Source organism: Helicoverpa armigera, chromosome 8, assembly GCF_030705265.1.
Source record: "Helicoverpa armigera isolate CAAS_96S chromosome 8, ASM3070526v1, whole genome shotgun sequence".
Classification (NCBI taxonomy): Eukaryota; Metazoa; Arthropoda; class Insecta; order Lepidoptera; family Noctuidae; genus Helicoverpa; species Helicoverpa armigera.
Window position 1 is genome coordinate 11,164,411 of NC_087127.1, and position 21,692 is coordinate 11,186,102.

The 21,692-nt window shown below is 34.8% G+C and overlaps 1 protein-coding gene across 1 annotated transcript; it reads left to right on the plus strand.

Moving 5' to 3' along the window:
- The first annotated feature begins 7,491 nt into the window (after positions 1 to 7,491).
- LOC110374921 (uncharacterized) lies at positions 7,492 to 21,555 on the plus strand. Its single transcript, XM_021332850.3, has 6 exons — positions 7,492 to 7,764; positions 12,790 to 13,021; positions 15,329 to 15,565; positions 15,694 to 16,020; positions 17,934 to 18,071; positions 18,330 to 21,555. Exons 1-6 carry the CDS (start codon positions 7,654 to 7,656, stop codon positions 18,938 to 18,940), a joined length of 1,656 nt encoding a protein of 551 aa, XP_021188525.3. The 5' UTR covers positions 7,492 to 7,653; the 3' UTR covers positions 18,941 to 21,555.
- Positions 21,556 to 21,692: the final 137 nt, after the last annotated feature.

Below are 21,692 nucleotides of genomic sequence, written 5' to 3' on the forward strand. Positions count from 1 at the left end.
GTACGAAAAATGAAATTTTAATATTAAATAAAACTAAAGGATGCGTGGGTTTCGGGATGGTGGTCGTGGAGGTTTGGGATCTTTACAAAACCAAATTAAGAAAATTAGTACCTTGTCTAGTTTTTTGTAACAGAAAGTAACTCTAGACGCATCTTTAAAAACCTAAAAAATTGCCAGTGATAATAATGTTACAAGAAGGCCGAGCAAATGATTTCCCGTGAACGCGACCGATTGCCTCAGTTTGCTCACGGGGAGTCAAGTTTTCAAGTAACCAATGCAAACGTCGGGCAAAAGAAGCGAAAAAGAAACAACGCTATACGCTAGACAGAGATATCAATACTGGTGTTTTGCTTGATCAGATAAAAACATTTCTACCCTATGAGTAGTATTTCTTTAGTTATAAACACACTAAAAAAATTAATTTTAAAATTACGGTGATTAATGATTCCGATTTAAAATAAATCTGTATTTATTTTAAGAATTAAATTCATGTTCTCAGTTTATCTATGACTTATTATCATCTTGTTACTACATTTTATAATTTTCATAGAAGCTTTTAATAGTTTTACTCTGGCAACAACGCGTAAAAATTAAAACAAATATGGTGGTTCATCGGACGAGAGACCCTGTATTTGTTTCGTTTGTTTTTTAATTTTAATTTCCTGTGGATTTTTACGAGATAGAGACTCATTTCGTAGTATTATTTTGTGTTTGTGTTGTGCCTGGACAGTTTTACGAGATAGAGACTCATTTTCTAGTTTTATTTGGATTTTGTTTGTTATTTGTGCCTGGACAATTTTACGAGATATAGACTCATTTCCTCTGTTTTGTGTGCCTACTTGTGCATCATTTTGTTAAAATGTCACGTCATACACGCTATGAACTTAGAAGAAAGTGTGCCAAGTGTAACATCACTGCAATAGAAGATGGAAGCCTGAGTTTTCACAGATTTCCTCTACCTGGTAGAAATACAATGTTAAAGTAAGTAATTAAGCAATTTTTTATTCTTTTCTCCCTCATTAAGTACTTACATTCTATTAGTATGGGTCTTCAGAATCCTGAGCAACCAATGTTTTATTTAAAAAAATCTGTTCATGTGACTGTCATGTCAAAACGAGCGGACTGTCCACCAGTAAATGTAATGGAATTATACTACCTCATCAAACAACAGTAAAATATCTAGGAATACACCTATCTATACAAGAAACTGACGTAGAACACTTTAACCTTTAAAGATCTCTCTGCCGAAAGCAATTGATGCCATCAATAATGATCTTAGAAACATAAGTCGATGGGCTAAGGATTTCGGACTTCTAGTCAATCCTGCCAAGTCACAAGCTCTCATTATTGGTGGCAGATATTTCCTTAATAAGCTGTCTTCTCCACCACCGGTTTCATATGATAGCGTTGCCATCCCATACTCCTCTGCGGTCAAGAACTTGGGGGTAATTATGGACTGCCATTTATCCTGGGGTTCACACATTGCAGAAGTAAGCAGAAGGGTTTTTTGCTCGTTTCAGTCACTCAAACGTCTCCAGAAGTTCCTGCCTTTTCCGACAAAAATTACTCTCGCTCAGTTGCTTCTTCTCCCTCTTTTAGATTATGCTGATGTCTGCTTTCTTGATGCGACTGAAGAACTTCTTGACAAACTCGAGCGTCTGCAGAATTTGTGTATTCGCTTCATTTTTGGCCTCTGGAAATACGACCATGTGTCAGAATTTCGGAGCCAGCTGAAATGGCTGCCAATTCGGCAGCGTCGAGATGCTCATATTCTATCTTTTCTCTTTTCATAATCCCAACGCTCCGAGCTAACTTCGGGAACGTTTTGAGTTCCTTGTTCCTAGAGGCAAACCCTGTCGCTCCTCTGTATCTCTCCTACTCCGTATCCCTCCTCATACTTCGAGCCGTTATGATGGATCCTTCACTGTGCGCGCCGTAAGGCTTTGGAACGCTCTGCCTCACAGTATACGTGAGAGCAAGTCGTTAGATGTCTTCAAGAGACGAACTAAAGAACATTTCCTGTCAACATGACCTTATTTGTATGTATGTATTTATTTATTTATTATATTTTATGTTTTATTTATAGGTATATATTTTATGTTATGTAGTTTCATCTTTGTTTTGTTTAATGTTGTGCACTTTAAATTTTGTCTTCCCTATCGCATCTCTCTATCGCTCTAAGGTTTGCTGACAGAGAACCCAGTTCTGGGTTAAGCTCGCCTTTGTACATGTCTTCTATGTGTTGTGTGTGTTTTTATGTTTTTGTGTACAATAAAGAATAATAATAATCTCTCTTAGCCTTAAGAAGGACAAGACAGAAAAACAAAATTAGATCTAATGTTTTCAATAATTTCAGGGCACGTGTATGGGCTGAATACTGTTTCCCAATGGGAGAGTGGTCAACTGAGAAATCACTAAAAGACTTACACACACAACACAAGATGTTATGCAGTAAGCACTTTGATGACACCGCTTTTACTAGCAATGCCAGGATAAGATTAAATAATTATGCCATCCCAATTGGAACAGAAGGCTTAATGGTAAAGTTTCGCCAGGAACAATGTGCAACTGCAACTGGAAGTGAAAAAGATAAAAATATCCCTGTTGAAATATCTCAAGTAAGTCAACTTTAATTATAATAAAACTCAGTCCATGTTAAAGCTTGAAAATATTCGCTTGGAATTGATAAATGTTCATGCGTACAAAATCAAGTTAGAAATAATAATAAAAACAGTAAACATAGCATTCAACACAAAAGTCGTGTTGGCCTAACAAAGAACCAACCTCTCAAGTTTGAGGGCGCAGGTTCTATTCCAGGTCAGGCAAGTACCAATGCAACTTTTCTAAGTTTGGATGTACTTTCTAAGCATATCTTAGACACCAATGACTGTGTGTCGGATAGCACGTTAAACTGTAGGTCCCGGCTGTCATTGAACATCCTTGGCAGTCGTTACGGGTAGTCAGAAGCCAGTAAGTCTGACACCAGTCTAACCAAGGGGTATTGGGTTGCCCGGGTAACTTGGGTTGAGGGGGTCAGATAGGGCAGTCGCTCCTTGTAAAGCACTGGTACTCAGCTACATCCGGTTAGACTGAAAGCCGACCCCAACATAGTTTTGGAAAAAGGCTCGGAGGATGATGATGAGTAAACATAGCATTTTAAAAAGCAATCTATACACAATTCTCAATCTTAATGATGAAAGGATGCTATCAACAGATGAACACAATAAATTAGAATAAGCCATTTGAAACAACTTGATAATTTAAATGTAGAAACTGATTATCACTAACTGATATTTACAACAACCATTTTAAATTTTCAGGAACTAGTACCAACGGAACCTTCATTTCCTGTTCAGCTACCAACCATAGCCGATGCAACTACATCTTCACCTGTTCAGGTGCCAACCATAGCTGATGCAACTACATCTTCACCTGTTCAGGTGCCAACCATAGCTGATGCAACTGCATCCTTACCTATTCAGGTGCCCACTATATCTGAACCAACTACTGATAGCCTAAAGGTTTGTAGTAAACTAATTTTCCCGCACATTTTATGTACATGCATTTTTTCGTCTCTATTTATGGTATAGGAAAGGTTAAAAGCAACATAATGGTTGCTCTGTTAAGTATTTTTTTCTTTATTGTTATTATATAAGCTAAGGAGATACTTTTTACTTGGTAGGTTTTAAAACAGCAGTTCATTCATATTCATATTATTTATTTGCATTCCACAATGTATAAAATAGGTGTAACAATATGGCTTAGAGCTAGGTACAATTGTGGACCCTGATAGAGAGAAAATAAATATATGATATATATATATATGATAGAGAGAAAAAAAATATATATAAAAATCCAACAATTGACCTTATTATTAAACATAAAAAAAAATTGTGTAGGAACAAGCATAAGACTAGACAGACAGACAGTTATATGAGAATATTTTACTTATTGATATAATTTATGTTTCCAGATGCCAAAATCTAAAGGGATTTTGAAGGAACTGGAGTTAAGCAAGTCCATAGAATTGACCCCAAGAAAACTGAAACTTTATAAAAGGTGTAGAAGAAATTTGAGTGAAATAATAAGACTAAGAAACAAATTTAAAAAACAACCACGTGTCCTCTTCAAAAAATTGACCACAGACAGTAATGTACAAAGTTTGTTGAACAAAAATATATCAGGACCATTTGCATTATTGTTACAAAGTCAACTTCAAAATACTCCCAGAAAACTGACTGGACGGAGGTGGAGCGTAGATGAAAAAGTGATGGCTTTAACCATCTACAAAAGGTCTACTGGGTGCTATAGACTATTGAGGCGACTCTTTTGTCTACCAAGCGAAGGCACATTAAAAGCTTTACTTAACAAAATACCAATGAAATGTGGTATAAATAGCCAAATATTTGACACAATTAAAGGCATAACAAGTAAAAGAGAAAAGGAAGAAAACCTGTGCATTTTAGCATTTGATGAAATGTCGATAAGAAGAAATTTACAATACAATGCTAAACTTGATATTATTGATGGATATCAAGACCATGGTAATCAAGGCAGAACTATGGAGCCAGCCACACATGCATTGCTTTTTATGGCTATTGGCATTAGAAAAAAGTGGAAACAACCTTTAGCCTACTACTTTTCTGGAGACTGTGTTACAGCTGATAGATTATCTGTTCTTATAAAAGAAGTAAGTGTGTAACTATTATTTTTTAAATGATTAGGGAATTGTTTTTTTTTTCAACCAATATACTCAAAACAAAAAACCCATTTGTTTGAAAACCTTAGAAACTGAAAGAAAGAGAGAGAGAAACTACAAGGTATTGAGATTTTGCATAAATTTATATTGAATTTGAATGTTCATGTTTGATAGTGTTGGCTAATACGCCCAGAGGCATCAAATACATTTACATCCAAAAATTAAAAGATATTATAATAATATCATTCCAAATTATTTATTCTATTCAAACATATGTACATATTCGTAATCAGCATTTAAAGATCAATAGATATGAAAACCCTAAATATTGATTTACATTACACAAATCTGATATAACCTGTGGCACTCTCACAACTTAGACTAATGTAACGATACCTTACAAGCTAAAATGCGACAAGCCATTCAGGCTTTAGAGCGTGCCAAAGAAATATACATACATGTATATAGGTACATACATCACTTGAAAAACATAACCCGCTGTCTGGAACAGGCACGGTAAATAGCAAAACTATATTATTTTTTGTATTTACAGGTTCTCGATGCAAGTTTCCAAGCTGGATTGAATGTCACTGCTACTGTGTCTGATAACTTTGGTGTGAACATCAGAGCATTAAACTCCCTTGGTTCCTCAGTGGCTCGACCATTTTTTGATTTTAAAGGCCATGAAATTGTTACGATTATGGACCCACCTCACCTAATTAAATGCTTCAGAAATAATTTGCTCAAGTACAACATCAAATGCCCTCAAGTTTTGCAAAATGATGGAAAATCTGTACCAGGTAATTTGAATTTTGTGTATTTATAAGGGGTAATAAATTAGGTATAACATGAGTACATGATAAGGTCATTAATTAGTTGGACGGTTGCAATGCAGTGCTGAAATAAATGGATTGTTTTTTAATTATTTCTAATTATTTTATGTTTTTTATTACAGGAATAGCCAAATGGAGCCACATAAAAGAATTTTATGAAAAAGATAACATAAATCCGAATTTTGTTTTTGCCCCTGCTTTAACCAAGCAGCATATTGAACCAAACTTCAAGCAAAAAATGAAGGTCAGCTTAGCTTGCCAAGTCTTCAGCCATTCAGTTGCTGCAGGAATGCTTGCGAAGATTGCAAACAGTGAGTTGTCATAATGCTAAAATCATAACTAATATTATAAATGTGAAAGTGTGGATGTTTGTTACTTAATCATGCAAAAACGGCTAAATGGATTCGGATTAAATTTGGCATGCATATAGCCTTTGACATGGAAAAGAATAAAAGAACGTTGGCTATATAACATCACGCTATAACATGACGCTATTTCATAATAATGAATTTTAAAAATTGCCTTGCTTTAACATTAGTTAAAAATAAGTGTTTACTTTCCAGATGAACTGCCTCAAGAAGCGACGACGACAGCCATGCTGATTGAAAAAATGGACCAACTGTTCGACACCTTAAATGGTGATACGCCGGATCGGAAACGAGGCAAAAAATTTCTCACTAATTTTACGCGAAAAAGTCCACATCTAAGTTATTTCAAAGAAATGAAAGCTATGTTTGAAGAATTAGAATTTATTGGGGCCAGATGCAAGCCGCCTTCTTTGGAGGGTTTTATAAGAACATTAAATGCAGTTGAGCGTCTATTTTTTAACTTAGAAAAACAGTACAACGTCAAAAGTTTATCAACTCGCAGACTGAATCAAGACCCATTGGAAAACTGTTTTGGTTGCATCCGCAGCAATTGTGGATGCAACCCAAACCCAAACACCCTACAATTTGTTGCAGCTCTTAAAACTGCTATTATTAATAATTTATTGCATAGCAGTAAAAATAAAAACTGCAAAGAAGATAGTAATATATTATTAAATGATTTAAAATCTTTTTTAACACAGCCAAACCCCAACAAAGAAACTGTAGCTGATGTTGAAACATTTGATTTGACGGCAGCTGTAGAAGCATCTAACATTGTAATATCCCAGTGTTCTGGAGAACTGCAAGCTTGCGCATATGTGTGTGGTTATATGCTAAAAAAATTAGGACCCGTTTGCCATATGTGCAAAAACACAATGCTTGCAGACCAGAACACTGAGGTAAATCATTTATTTACTAGTTTTAAAGAATATGATTCTATGCGCAATAGCCTTCAGTATGTAAAATTTGCTTTTACGGAGACAGTAGAGATTGCTGCAACAATGGTAAACAATTTTTTAAATGAGCATGGGTGCAAAATAAAAATAAAAAATGAACTCATAGAAATTTTAAGGACAAAATTAAATTTCCAATGGTTGCTTGATTGTTCTGAGCATTACGATAAAAATAAAATGCACATAGTAATTTCAACTATAAACATTTGCATAAAACGATACTGTATTTTAAAAAATAGGCAGTTCATCGAAGACGCTTCGAAAAAAGTTGTAAAACGAAAAATAAATATTCTTAAAAACGCTTAAAATGTTGTTTCATTTAAATACTTTTCCGTAAACATGGATGCATCATGCAAACAAAGCGAAATTCAGGTAATGGTCAATTTAAATACCGAAGTTTCGCTTTGTTTTCGTGATATGTAAGAAAATTACAAAAAAATATAATACAAACAAAAAATAACACCAGTTTCAAAATTTGGCGCTAAAAATAGTTTCACGGATCAAATACTGGGGCGCTAGTGTCAATAGCTGTTGGCATTTTTTTTGTATGAAGTTGCCGTTCTTCCCGTCAGGGTATATGTGTTCTGTGAGTTTGCTTTTGTGGACTCACAGAGTACTTTTTATATTATGAAATGTGTGGACTCGTCGAGATAGCGCGTCGTAAACATTTTATTATTTTTTCCACTTTTTATTTATCCAATAGACTAAATATCCGCGAAAGATGAGCACTTAGTCTTGTGCTTGCTTTAGTGTTTATTATGTATATTCTTATTACCGTGTAATCTGACATTACCATCAAAATGTGGGGAAAAGTGTTCAGTGTGTTTGTTTGTATTTTGCATTTTACAGCTGGCATCAGTCAGTTATGTAGCAATAACTCGCTGCTGCAGGAGCTGAGCTGCACAACAGAGGTAAGTGAGACAGTTCTCTTGTGTAAAATGCATAAAAACGCATAGCTGCATCAATGGGTATTGATTTTTTAATGAAAGGTAACAAGACATGGCTTGCACTGACATATGCGTCCTTCGTGGTCCTGACCTATCATTTTCCTCGTATCGCATAATATTATTCTAATTAACACGGTTCTGCGACCTGCTTGAGATGAAAATCATCTATGATAACTTAGAAATGAATCATTGGTATCCACAACTTCAGTATTAGTCCTTTCAATCACATATTTGGTTGATCAATGAAAACATCATGTTGTAACATGTATTTATGGTGTTTTTAGTGCTCTCATAGTTTTTTGTTTCATGTAAATACAAACCTACTTAAATGCTGCTTTATTTTTGTTACATATTGCAATGATGATAATATTACAAGAATCCTAGGCTAAGTACTTAAGTTGTACTTACTGTTACGACATTTAAAACGTATATATTAAAGTTCTGTGATATAATTTGAGTCCTATAAAATCTAGGAATATAGGCAGTACAGATAGTATGACTTAATAAGTATAAAATATCTAATCTGTCTAACCTAGATCTTCAGAAATAGATTCTTATACAAACTAATAAACATAATTCATCATCAGCCTATCGCAGTCCACTGCTGGACATAGGCCTCTCCAAGTGCACGCCACTGAGATCTATTTTCGGCTTCTCATAATAAACATAATTAACCGCTTTGATGTTGGTAATCATAAAACAATAGAAAATCAATTGTTTTGCTTATGTCTGCACTCCCACATACAACAGGTTAATGTAAGGAAGTTGAAAATAATGGGCGTTCTTTCTTATCAGTAATAAACAATGCCTATTTAATTCTAATTTTAGGAATTGTGAAACATTTAGTTTATCAAATACCTACATAATTGTAAAGCATGTTGGTACAGTTAGCATAAACTGGCCAAACACCTTAGCACTGATATTTATTTGAACTTCACAAAACAAAAATCTTGATTTCCTTATGTTTGTTATTGAACCTAAGTTATTTAACATCTTATACTTAGAAACAGATCAAAACTAGTAGATTATTGCCTTCAGTTCCATTTCTCTCTGTCAGCCGTCATACTGACATCCCTTCTTGTCTTCCTTCAAAATCAAAATATTTTTATTTCACATAGGCCTTTGCAGGCACCTATGAACAGTCACACTATTTGCTTCAGGCAATCAATCTATCTTTTCCTTGCTCTACAACTGTCTATCAATCCATCCACATTCATACTTACCACAGTTTTTGAAGCATTGTAGAGCACTGGTACTCGTCTGCATCGGTTTAGACCGACCCCAACATAGTTGGGAAAAGAATAGGCCGATGAGTTTTTATAGCATGTATTTCAGACCTTCTTTTCACCTAAACTTAACCCAAACTAAGAAGTATTTATTTGCAACAATTATGTTGATAGGAACTTTTTTCGCTATAAACACAGAATGGCATTGAGGAACAAAATTTTAGTTCCCCCACCAAATGTCTGTAGTTATTAAAAGTATTTTTGCTGAAAATAACCTTGATTTTTCAAGTAAATATTCAGATACATACATTAATAATACATTTTTATTGTAATTGGATTGTTTGTCTATGTAAATATGGTACACAAAGAAAAAATAATTGTTGATATGTAAAGAAGAGTACTTACTACACACATAATTTAAAATGATAAGATAAGAATTGAATGACTTTAAAACATTTGCTTTGAATTTTGCAAAAACAACAAAAGATTTATTAGGAACTAGCTTTTGCCCGCGGCTTCGCTCCCGTCAACTGACTTCTCTACTTTACCCTATTTTTTTTTCATAAGAACCTTCTCCTGACAATAATAGAATAGAATAAAATAAATAATAGAATAGAATTAGCCAAATTGGTCCAGGCGTTGTTGAGTTATGCGCTTACCAACACATTTTGCGATTCATTTTTATATATAAGATTAGACTATTCTTAAATGTGTGTTTCAGTTACTAACCTCCCCACTCAGAGACATTTAATGATTACTTAAGGTGAGTAATAAAATAATAGGGGTTGATTTTCATATAAGTACATTTTGATAAAGTCCTATAAGCAAAAGGATTATCTCTTCGGGACTTGATAAGCGTCAGCGAAATAAGATAGGGAATTGCATTAATATTAGTCATGTTGCATAATTTCGTATATTTTTTTCACTTTGCTATCTATGATTGGTCATCATTTATTGTTGTCAAATCTCTATGTACGTCACACAACTTGACGTATGTTATATTCAGATTATAAAGACATTTTCATACAGGGCATTCATTATATTATTTGAATTTAAACTCAAAGTCTCAGGTACCTACAGAGTCTATGCTAACCATGCTGTATTGTATTCATTACCAAATTGCATTTAAATTGGTTGTGCAGTTTTGCGTAAAGCGCGTACCTATTTTACGTATTAGGATAGATAGGATATTTTTTTATACTTCTCCATTTTTTTACCATCTGAAATATGAGTTTTTAATGCTGAGATCAGTGCTCAATAGTAAATGACCGATGTGTAAACGCCCTTATCTAGATAAACAGGTTGATAAGGATAAGAGTTATTTACTAAATAGGTAGGTAGAGTTTCAACAAAACTATGTGCTTATCAATAATCATGATTCTATCAATAGACCAATGGGGTAATTTAGTGTCCTATGCCACTAAAATGGATGGATCTCTCTTTCACTTTTCTTTTTCTTAGCCTGTACTGTCCCACTGCTGGGCAAAGGCCTCCCCATTTTGCCTCCACACCTCTCGATCTTTTGAGTCCTCCCACCAATCAGGGTTGAAGGCATCCAGGTCATCCCGCCATCTCTTCCGGGGCCTACCCCGCCTGCGATGGCCATCCTGTGGTAGCCACTGGGCGACGATGTTGGCACATCTGTCAGGATGCCTTCAACAACTATTTTTTTCGATGAGACCTGACGGTAATACTATTGCTTACACATCATAATAACACATAGACTGCTTTTTATCCAGGACCGGGAAGAAGCTCCCTCGACAAGCGGATGAAACCGTTGGCGGGAACTAGCTATCTATAAAACCTTATCCAAAAGCTGTATCAAACAAAAGTTTATTTTTTTCCCTTCAGTGTTTTTTTTAAGTTTTAGTTATTCATTGATATGCAAGCAATCAGATACTGATGTCATACTGCATAACGAATTCTTCGAAACAATAACAATTAGCATTTAGAACTGGCTTTACACCTACACATACATTCTTCTAAGTTCTAGTTTTTAACCCCCGACGCAAAAACGACGGGGTGTTATAAGTTTGACGTGTCTGTGTGTGTGTGTGTGTGTGTGTGTGTGTGTGTGTGTGTGTGTGTGTGTGTATGTGGCATCGTAGCTCCCAAACGGATGATCCGATTGTAATGCGGTTTTTTTTGTTTAAAAGGTATGTCAGTCAGGAGTGTTCTTAGCTATGTTTGGTGGAAATCGGTTCAGGTCTTCAAGGTCATCAGCTCGTTTGCTAGATGTGATAGGAATGTTACACGCTCAGTTTACTTGCAAGTATATGTGGGATCTGAAATTTGAAACACTAATGTCTTTTGGAACCACTGAGCTGGTCTGCTGTTAGGGCACGAAGGTAGGAGACGTAACCCTGAACTGCCTCTTAGTAAACCCATCGAGTTTGGGCTCGTTGAATTTGTCTTGACGAGTTCTCTTCATGTTTCTGATTGACGAGAACCTGATGCTGGAAATGGGATGTGGCGGATGAAACCCTGGAATGCCGGAATGAAACGGATAAACCGATTTATATTTTTGCTGAAAATCTAGAATGTTCAAAGGTTAATCTTTATTGTTTCTCAATCTGTGCAATTCTCCCATAGCCAGTTCGTCATGAGGATTGTTAAACAGCTTCCTTTGGCCGAGATAGCATATAGCGACCCCATCTTAAGATAAAATAAATTAAATGAAAGAAGGAAAAATTAAGGAGCTCCTTTAAAAGGCATGAAATAAAATTAAATTATAAATTTAAAAAAACCCCCGACCCAAAAAAAGTACGCAATAATTATGACAAAAGGTTAAAAACGCTAAACCCTATAAAAAGCAAAAAATAACTTTTAACACTACGTAAACTAAATTTTGACGTGTCGGGGGACCGCTTTTTACCTTCATAAATACTTACATAAATCAAATGATACCTACCTAATTACAACATTCGTTTAAAAAAAAAAACACGTATCTAAAGTAATGAATTAGAGCGGTCCCCCGACACGACAAAATTTAGTTTACGTAGTGTTAAAAGTTATTTTTTGCTTTTTATAGGGTTTAGCGTTTTTAACCTTTTGTCATAATTATTGCGTACTTTTTTTGGGTCGGGGGTTTTTTTAAATTTATAATTTTATAAAAAATACGTCAATAGCAGACGTCTTTAGTCTATTATGCACAAATATGCTGTATACCTACGAATTATTTTTATCTTTGATGCCACTGATTATAATAAAATTAACATGAATTGTGACAGTATCATAAATTGGGTTAATTTAATCCTATCTATCTATGTGCGACACTTTTTCGCCAAATCGGCTGAAACAAATGATGCAATCGACCATTAAGTTATGCATGGTGTCTATTTTGATTGAATGGTCATATAATTTGGAATCGACTTAATTATGGCGTTGTGGATTAAGAGCATATTTCTATTACACCACTTTTAGAATACCTATTCATATGACTGGCTGTTTCCCAAACTATTTTAGGATTGGCTTCCAGTCTTAACCAGCTGTAGCTGAGCACTTACCGACACTTTACATGGAGCGACTGCTTACCTGACGGTAAGCAGTCGCTCCATGTAACTCTTCAACCCAATGAACAGTACCAGAAGATGTCCAAATGACAGCCGGGACCAACCAATTTAACATGTCTTGCCTTGGCAGACCACGCCAACCTTATGATCAATCGACCCGTGAGGCAGTGACTTAGCCACAAGCTCCTTTTAGGACCTTTTGAAAAGAAGATCATAAATTAAATTCATTAATCCTGTATGTTCTTCCACAGATCCTGGGCCATGACCGAACTGACTACGACTCCTGCCGCATGAAAGTGTTCCCACAGAACAGTCATGAGTGTGGTTCCATGACTTTTGGGCCGATATCGCGGAACACCCACATTGGAGGTGTGACCCTCAAGCCGTATAACATTGCCGTGGAACAATTTGAAGGTTTAGGATCCACTTTCATTGTGAATCACACCGTCTTGAATATTACTTTTAGTAATATTAAGTGGACTAGTAAGTATTTTTTTTGTTGGTATTTAGAGTAAGCTAAGTTTTATTTTCAATTCCATAGGGGTCTTCGATCGGAAAGCCTAATCTAATGCAGCTAAATGATGATAGGAATAAAAATTATGACCACCATGAAATCCTTCTTGCTTACATTACGATTATTTACTTACAAAGAGACAGAAAGTCATAATATTTAATTGGCGCAGTAAACTCCTTAGTATTCAATTCAATACGAGGCAATAACCGCTCAATTTATTCTATTTAAAAACTATTGCCTTAAATCTATCTATTTATCTATCTATATAAATAAAAATGAATTGTTGTTCGTTAGTCTGATTAAAACTCGAGAACGGCTGGGCCGATTGAGCTAATTTTGTAGATTTTAAAATGTTTGTAGAGGTCCAGGGAAGGTTTGAACGATACGAAGTTCACGGGATCAGCTAGTGTGTAATAAAAATTACCATTCTATTGTTGTTAGAGATACAAGGTTTGTCCGATTTAATATTTTTTCTTAATTAAATAGAATCCAATTCCGATAACCTTTTGTAACCTATCTCCATTGATTCGATAATATTCGGGTTTTTACGCATTGGCATACGTCATGCATGCTTCTTCTAATCTGATTAGTACCTATTAACTCATTATGAATGCGAATCAAGTTTGGCAGAGGAAGTAGATAAACAATTGATCGTTTATATTTGTCAACTATTATAATGTGGTTATAATGATCGTCTTCTCCTTATTAAAAATTGATGAAGGGTATCTTTTGTTTATGTTTTATAGATTCTAGAAACTAGTTGCAATAGTGATTTAATAACATCGTCTATCATTTTAGAAGTTTTTTTGCAATGATTTGTGCCCTCTTTGGCATTGAAGCGAAATTCTGAAGTTTTTTAGAACTAAGGGCTGGCATCCAACCGGTCCTTTTGGGAAGCAATAGACCTTTGTTCAGCAGTGGATGTCCTGCTTAGATAATCATTGATGCAACTAGGCAGCGAATTAAGGGTTTTCACAAATAGATCATTATTTTCCCATATACCTACGTAGATTTCATTGTAACGAAGACCGAGGTTAATTTAACTGCCATTACAATACTTAATACTTTTACACCAAAATGTGATAAGATTGATTTCGATATGGCGTATGTACGTCACGGTACGTGCGACATTAATATCTGATTTCAGACACGTAATCCGACTTTGGGTCTTGGCCTAATGTAACGTGACTTTTACCTTTGAACGTGGGTAGATATTCGATTTTCCCTGAGATTTGATCTCGGTCTTTCATATTTCTTATTAGGAAAATAACTTTATTTCTAACAATATGTAACGCTAACTTCATATGAGCATCCGATATGCAACGATGGGTAACTGGTACATACGTTAATTACAGTTTGAAATTCTCCGCATTATATTGCGAAACATTTTCTGAAGCGGAGTTTAATTACTTATTTATTGATTAGTTCCTTCGAATAACAACAATTAATATAGCACAATATATCTGAATTAAAATAACAATGTATGTTATTCAAGAACGCCTTATCTGTAGGTAGGTATGACATCATAAAATATGTCCTATTTATATGTATTTCTGAACCTAGTAGGTCTTTTCTTATGTAGTTTATTTTTTATTGGATTTTCCTGCTAAGAAATTGTCCGACGGAGACTTGGTTACAATTTTATATAGATTGGGACAAGTACCTGAATCAAGAACTGGTTTGCGCGCGTCCAATGTTTTGTTTGGCATATTATGTGGTCTTTTATTTTGAATGAAAGAGGATATTGCACGCGGATTTAATTTAGATTTTGATGAAAGATATTTATTTTATGGTTCCAAGAATAATAACAATTATCAATCTATAGATATGGACTTTGCAGTTTAGACCTAACTTCATCAGATTACTCAGTATTCTGGAATTTCTTGACTTATCTCTGTTTGTCTTGAACTTTGACTTATATGATCAATTATTGTTAAAAATGTTGGCGAAATCTGATGCTGCTGTATAAAATATTAAAATAATGTTTTCCTAACGTTGAATAAAAAAAAACATTTATCTACTATTGTATCTACTTAATTACTAATTATGTAATTGAACTTCCTAGCCTTCTTTCGCTATGCCCTAACAGAGTCCATAATATGTCCCTAGCTTTAAGCCCCTTGTGACATCCTTGTAACATTATGGTATGCAAATAAATATGAATATGAATACGAAAAATAATTAGGTTATCCTGCCTGAGTTTTTTTAATGAAAATTTTGTTGTTTAGGGGATGCTGAAGTACCATAGATTTTAACCCCAACCATTTCTTCCACAGCCATGAAGTTCCGTTTCCAAGATAAATACAGAGACCAGAAGAACCACTGTTCAAACATAATGATATCGAACAAGATCACTTTAGATGACAAGTCTGTTCTCTTCTACGACTGTTACTGGCCCAAGACGGACAGGAGTGATGGTCAGAGCCATATGTTTGATTTTGAAGCTACGGCTGCTGACGGCAGTGTGAATAGGGGCCAGTATTATTTTAAGGTCCCGTCTGCTGATATGCTTAGTAAGTATACTATTGATGATTTCTTATGTTTAGTTTATAGGTATGCAAGTGCCTACAACCTAGGCTAGGGTTACTTCTTAAGGTTAATCACACCTAATGTAAAATAAATATATTTTCAAACTTTCCAGGCCCAACGACAACCGAAGAACAATGGAAACCATTCATCTACATAGAATTCTTCCCTACTCTGATGCGTCTTCACGTGATGCCGCCTCCTCGCCGACTGAACATTCCCGCCTTTGGCATAAAGGTTGTCTCAGGCATAGACAAGAATAACCAGAAAGTTATAGCGGCGACCAGTATTATGACGAATAGCACCGATGAAGAAGTTATCTATGATTACAACTTTGTTGGCGCGAATGGATCCTTCAGTTTTGAAGTGACGCCCCTACATGAGAAATGTATGAAGGCAGGAATTGGATGCTTGACTGTGGTTAGCCCGAAGATTATGATAAGTAAGTATTGTGGTTTTTATTTTTCACAAGCTCTACCCCGAGGTTTCACTACGTTGGCAACTACGTCCTGCATCCGGATAAAGTACGGTAGAGTGCACATCAGTGGTAACTGTCATGCGCCTTAACTCAATAGTAATAAGTACGATTTTTCCTATAAAACTGTTACCACTGACCTGAAGTTGACTGTACATTTTGGGAACCCATTTTCAAATATCTCTCTCTCAAAACTCTAAATGACGCAAGTCTTATAGTAAATTGCATATTACGCTATGTGCTAATGTTAATTACAATTCGATTCAGTACTGAGAATTGAAAGCGTGACCGACCTTCATTAAAACACTATTAGAAATCTCACAAAAAAAAGACTTGCTATGAAATGTTTTAACCATCATTTACCTAGCCTAGCAACTATGTTTGGGTCAGCCTCCTGTCTTACTGGATGTAGCTTAGTACCAGTGTTTTACATGGAGCAACTGCCTATCTAGCCTCCTCATCCCAGTTAACTACCTAAGTAGCCCGTTGCTCCGATTGGTTAAACTGGTTGTCATACTTTCTGGCTTTTATATTCAAATGACAGCTGGAAACACTTCGAAGCTGGAAGCTTCGAAACACGGGAGGCCTCATCATGATAAGTTGGTCACCCATCCTCGGATAGACCGCGCCAAACGTTGCTTTACCTCATGACCGTGCAGCTATCATTTAGCCACGAGTTAGTCTCCTTAAAATGTTTTATCCAATTTCAAAATTAAATTGCCCAAGTTAGGTACGAGTCTCCACCGTTTTATCATCGGGACAGTCCTAATAACAATTATCTCTAAAACACATAAACAATATGTGACACATCTGTTAGGAAAAAACAACTTAATCTAATTTATTTCTTGATCCAGACCTCTGCTTATCAGTAACGTGCCTAGAAGTTTGAATATTATGGTTAATTAATACAACTTAATTAAAAAAACTTATAGAAATGCGAAAGTTAGTCACTTTGTCGTCAGAACTACTGAACCGATTTAAATGAATTTGGAAAATCGATAGGCTTGAGCCTAAAAAGGCCTTTTTGTTCGGGCGCAGGAATTAGTTAGGTACCTCAGATTTTTAATTCAGGAACTTGACTAGTTTTTTGACCCATTTCGTTATCTCTTATACAAAACAGATATTATGCGTCATTTAGCTGTTTGCTTGAAGTTTGAATTAATATTTTATTGTCTACTTTTAATTTTTCCTGTCCACCCTTCATAGCCCCCAAATACAATGTAATAGTAGTCCTTAAAAGAAACTGCAACTTAGTGCCCAAGTTATTAAGGAGCCCAAATATGAATTCATCACACCATTGTGTAAAAATAAAGACGTCATGTATAAAATTATAAACAAACCCTGCTTTAGATGCAAAAGTACCTAACTCTTTTTTGTCCGTACATCATCAGTCTTTCTTTTCTTTCTTCATTATAGGAAATTGTTAATTTACAGCCAGTTTCTTCATCAAAAGTAAAAGTCAAAGTAATGTGTAAAGTAAAAGTAATGGTCAAATTCGTTTTTTCAAGGCTAAAGTAACAGCAAAACTAATAGAAAAAATGAATTTGACCGTTACTTTTACTTTACACATTACTTTGACTTTTATTTTGGCTTTTCCTTTTGATGAAGAAACTGGCCGTAAGTGGAATTAAATGATCATCTTCGGAGCATTTTTCCCAACTATGTTGGGGTCGGCTTCCAGTCTAACCGGATGCAGTTGAGTACCAGTGTTTACAAGGAGCGACTGTCTATCTGAACTCCTCAACCCAGTTACCCTAATGGGAACCCAATACCCCTTGGTAAGACTGGTGTCAGGCTTAATGGCTTCTGACTACCCGTAACGACTGCCATAAAATACTGATACTTTCATATCATAAAGAAAATATTAATTTTCTTTTCAGGTAGCGACCCTCAAACCTTAAACATTTGCATAGCGAGTATCACAGCGTTGATCGTGGCGACTCTCTTCCTATACTACATAGTGCTGAGAGGTATAAGACGGTACTGCTGTCAAGATGGAATCGGGGAGGCGGAACTGGGTGAGTTTCTAGTTTAATTTTGTGGCGAAATAGTGGGGGAATGGAGCAAGACTGTGTAGTTGAAGATTTAAATTGTTTTTGTGGTGTATCTTCGAGCTTTGAAGTCGACTTTCTCCTGAAGTTGACAGTTACAGAACTTTGTTTTAAACATAACCTAAAGTGTTATTAAATTGGGCTTATATGTATGTAGATTTTAATACTGCTTTTGTGAAGATTCTAATGACTCAAAAAAATGTATATGTATATATTTTTTTCCAGCTATAATGATCCCGAAACCACCGAAAATCCTGGTGGCCTACTCTCCTGCAAATCGTCTTCACGCCGAATGCGTCCACTCATTCGTTCGCTACCTACGTTCTGAGTACGGCTTCGAAATAATGTACGACGGTGACATATCATCTACCTCCCACGGGGACCCATACATATGGGCCGAAGAAGCTTTCAGGTTAGCCACTCACGTCATTTACATAGTAGGACCCGCCGAAGAAACAAACCACTACAACATCTACGACCAACCAATCATAAGCGCTCATCAAAATATCGACAACTTAATCCTCTCATTCGTCAAAGCCAGCAGAGCTCTTAAGACCTCTAAAGAAATCATCAACGTACTATTCGAGCATTCTGACGGCGAAATACCAGTTGAAACCAGATTTGCCAAAGAATTTACCCTACTCAAGGACTGGCAAAAACTCATATCGTATTTATCGAAAAATTTGCTTCCAAGAAGACAAATAATGCGCACTGAAAAGGGTCAGTCCTTTTTGGAAGATTTGCGGAAAGCTAAGAAATTGTTAGGCGAGGCCAAAGAGAAGGTAACGGTACACTGCGATAAAATGAAAAGCTCTGAAAAGAAGATATTGTTGTAAGGTCATGTACAAGTTTTTGGGCACAGTTTTGAGCGCGTTTGGACTAAAAGTGGGGGGTAGTTTGTTTAGTTTTTTCCCCAATTTATTGCATGAATGTTATTACCAAGTCTGAAATTCAACACAAAAATAAAATGTCATTGAAAAATCCAAAATTAATAATTTGCACTGCAAACTCCGCCCACTGACTCCCGCGCACATTTGGCAACTATAATGTCGTTAAATGTTTCACATAATTTTAAATGTGGAAACGACTCAAAAGTTGTTCAATGAGATTGTAATCGTTTTGATGTTTGTTCTGAAGGACTAAATAATAATATGAAAAGTTTCCTGATAATATGCCCATGTTATATCAATGTTATTTTTAGTAATAAAGTTATAGTCATCATTATTTTTTTAGTCATAGATACTTTTAAATCGCCATAACGTTGCGTTGCTTGACTGTTTTAGTTAACTAAAATAAGGAAAAGAACAATGTTATACATCTTACTCCATATTATTATTTAGTCTAGAATCTGTTCTCAAATATTTTTCGATTGAAAGTTCAGAAAAAAGTTTATTTAGTGTTACATATTTTAAGGCAAATATAAATTGGATTTGATAATATATTTATCCGTATAAAGTGATAAGAAAAAATATAAAAAAAATGTTTATGAAGAGCGTATACAAGGCTCCAAAAGACAAAGGAATCTTTGAAAGATTAGATTATATTCTGATAACGTATTTAAATGTTAGACACAATAAAATTGCGACTAAAAGCGTCACACTAAATGTATGTCTATTTTTCGCACTCTGGTTGTTAAACGCTCTCTCTTTCGCGTAAGAGTTGTTCTAACATTGAATACTGTGCAATAGGCCTACTCGTAGCCATTTATATTGAGTACGAAAAAATATCTAAAGTTAGTAGGGAAATATGCCTTGTAACAAGAGGTAGGAGAGTTAGAGAGAAATGGAACTTAGCATACCAAAGATAAGGTTGATATTCTTTCGTACCAAAAATAATGGCGATTTAAATGAGTAGATTCAGTACTGTATACCTCTTCCGGATTCATTGATATTTTTGTGGTAATTTATAATTGTTGTTTATCCCAGTACGATGCATATCTAATGGCTTTTAGTGATAAGTATTTTTATAAAGTTTCTTTATAATTTATGAAAGGGATCATTCACTTTTTGAACGTCGCCCAGTTTCTGAATCCCACCTAATGTTCCCACTTTTGTTCAAAATACGTAATAGATATAGTTGGAAATACTTAAATATTTTGATATATTTTACTACAAAAACTTTGATTTATTGCGACTCAAAGACACATTCTTAATGACATAGTTACTTGTATATAATGCTTCAATTGTTTTCTTTTTATTGTTATTATTTTATTTTCTTTGGAAGAATAGGCGTTCAAAAAGTCGATATACTTAATTTAAACTGTTTTTAGATTATTTTTCTTTATAAACTCTTCCATTATTTACATATCTTTAAGTGTCAATGGCGAATAAAAAATATATACATTTAAGTGTGTAATAATTAAAAGATTTGTGTAAAAACTTTTCTTACTTCAAAATTTTCCAGATTTTTTCTCTTTTTTAAATTTTTGTGTGCCATAAATATACTTGATAAGTGTATAGTTTCTTTGTGAAAATGTTGGTGTTTGTAACACAAAGCGGCTTTACACTGCACTAAATAACTAGAGTGACGTAACGTAGGATATATAACGATATTACATATCGAACTGAGTAAATAAGCTGTAAGTAAAAAGCGCACAACTATCGCACATGTTTTTCTATGGTCTTTTAATCGAAGTTTGATAGTCGATATATTGTCCAGTAATATGGCATTCGTATTACTCGACCATATTTTACTCCATAATATAATGTGAGAAAGACATATCGTATCTACGTCACGTTTTCGCAAGGAGTAGTGGACTTCTTTAACATATGGTGATATGACTGTATACAGGGTGGCAGTATACGATTAAAACGACATCCTGTATATCAATTGAATGACCAGTTTCCTCTTGTGTCTTAGTAGTGTCATATTGACTCTTGTGTACTTTTTTGGCTTGTTTTAATCTTTTTCAAAGTCGCTTTCTTCGGCACCTATTTTATACTTTTTAAGACTTGCTTGCAGACCTTTTAAATACGTAAGGCACGATTTTATTTGTCGATAAAATATTGACATTACACTGCACATTGTGAAGTGAGGTTGTCTGGCTTTAAGTGTCAATTTTAGTATATTTTTATTTCGTCTGATTTTTAAGCTGCTACTTACTCATATCTTTAATCATATTGATAGGTTGACCAGTGTTTTTTTTTTGCATTTTAACAGTTTTTGATCTTTGCACTTACGCAGGCTTTTAAGATCTAACGAGGTTATGCATTTGTTTTATAAAGCAAGCTTTGCTTAGTATTGCTAGCATAAAAAATGTTAATGATATTATGAACTAGCAACTCTAGTTATTTAGTGTTAAATTTGTACCTTTTTATATACCTGTTTCCTCGTTGATCTCATCGGTAAAAACTGTTGGAGTGTGTTCTATCTTGATACAGGACCTTTCAATTATTAAGCTCAAAATATTATACCTTGTGATGTATTTTTATAAATAAAGTCGTACATAATATATTTTGTTGTTTAATTGGGACTCACAACTTTTTGTACTATATCCCACTTATATATCCAGTACTTAAAAATTGGTTGTTTTCACGATTATCTCCTAAGTTTTGTTGTTCATTTTCTCAACTATGTGGTCGGCATACA

What these genes read in the sequence shown, in the direction of transcription:
- LOC110374921 (XM_021332850.3), top strand. Translation starts at nt 7,654, where the DNA reads ATGTGGGGAAAAGTGTTCAGTGTGTTTGTTTGTATTTTGCATTTTACA. An exon ending in TAGCCCGAAGATTATGATAA is followed by an intron (nt 16,021 to 17,933) that starts GTAAGTATTGTG and finishes TTTTCTTTTCAG; the next exon opens with GTAGCGACCCTCAAACCTTA. An exon ending in AATCGGGGAGGCGGAACTGG is followed by an intron (nt 18,072 to 18,329) that starts GTGAGTTTCTAG and finishes ATTTTTTTCCAG; the next exon opens with CTATAATGATCCCGAAACCA.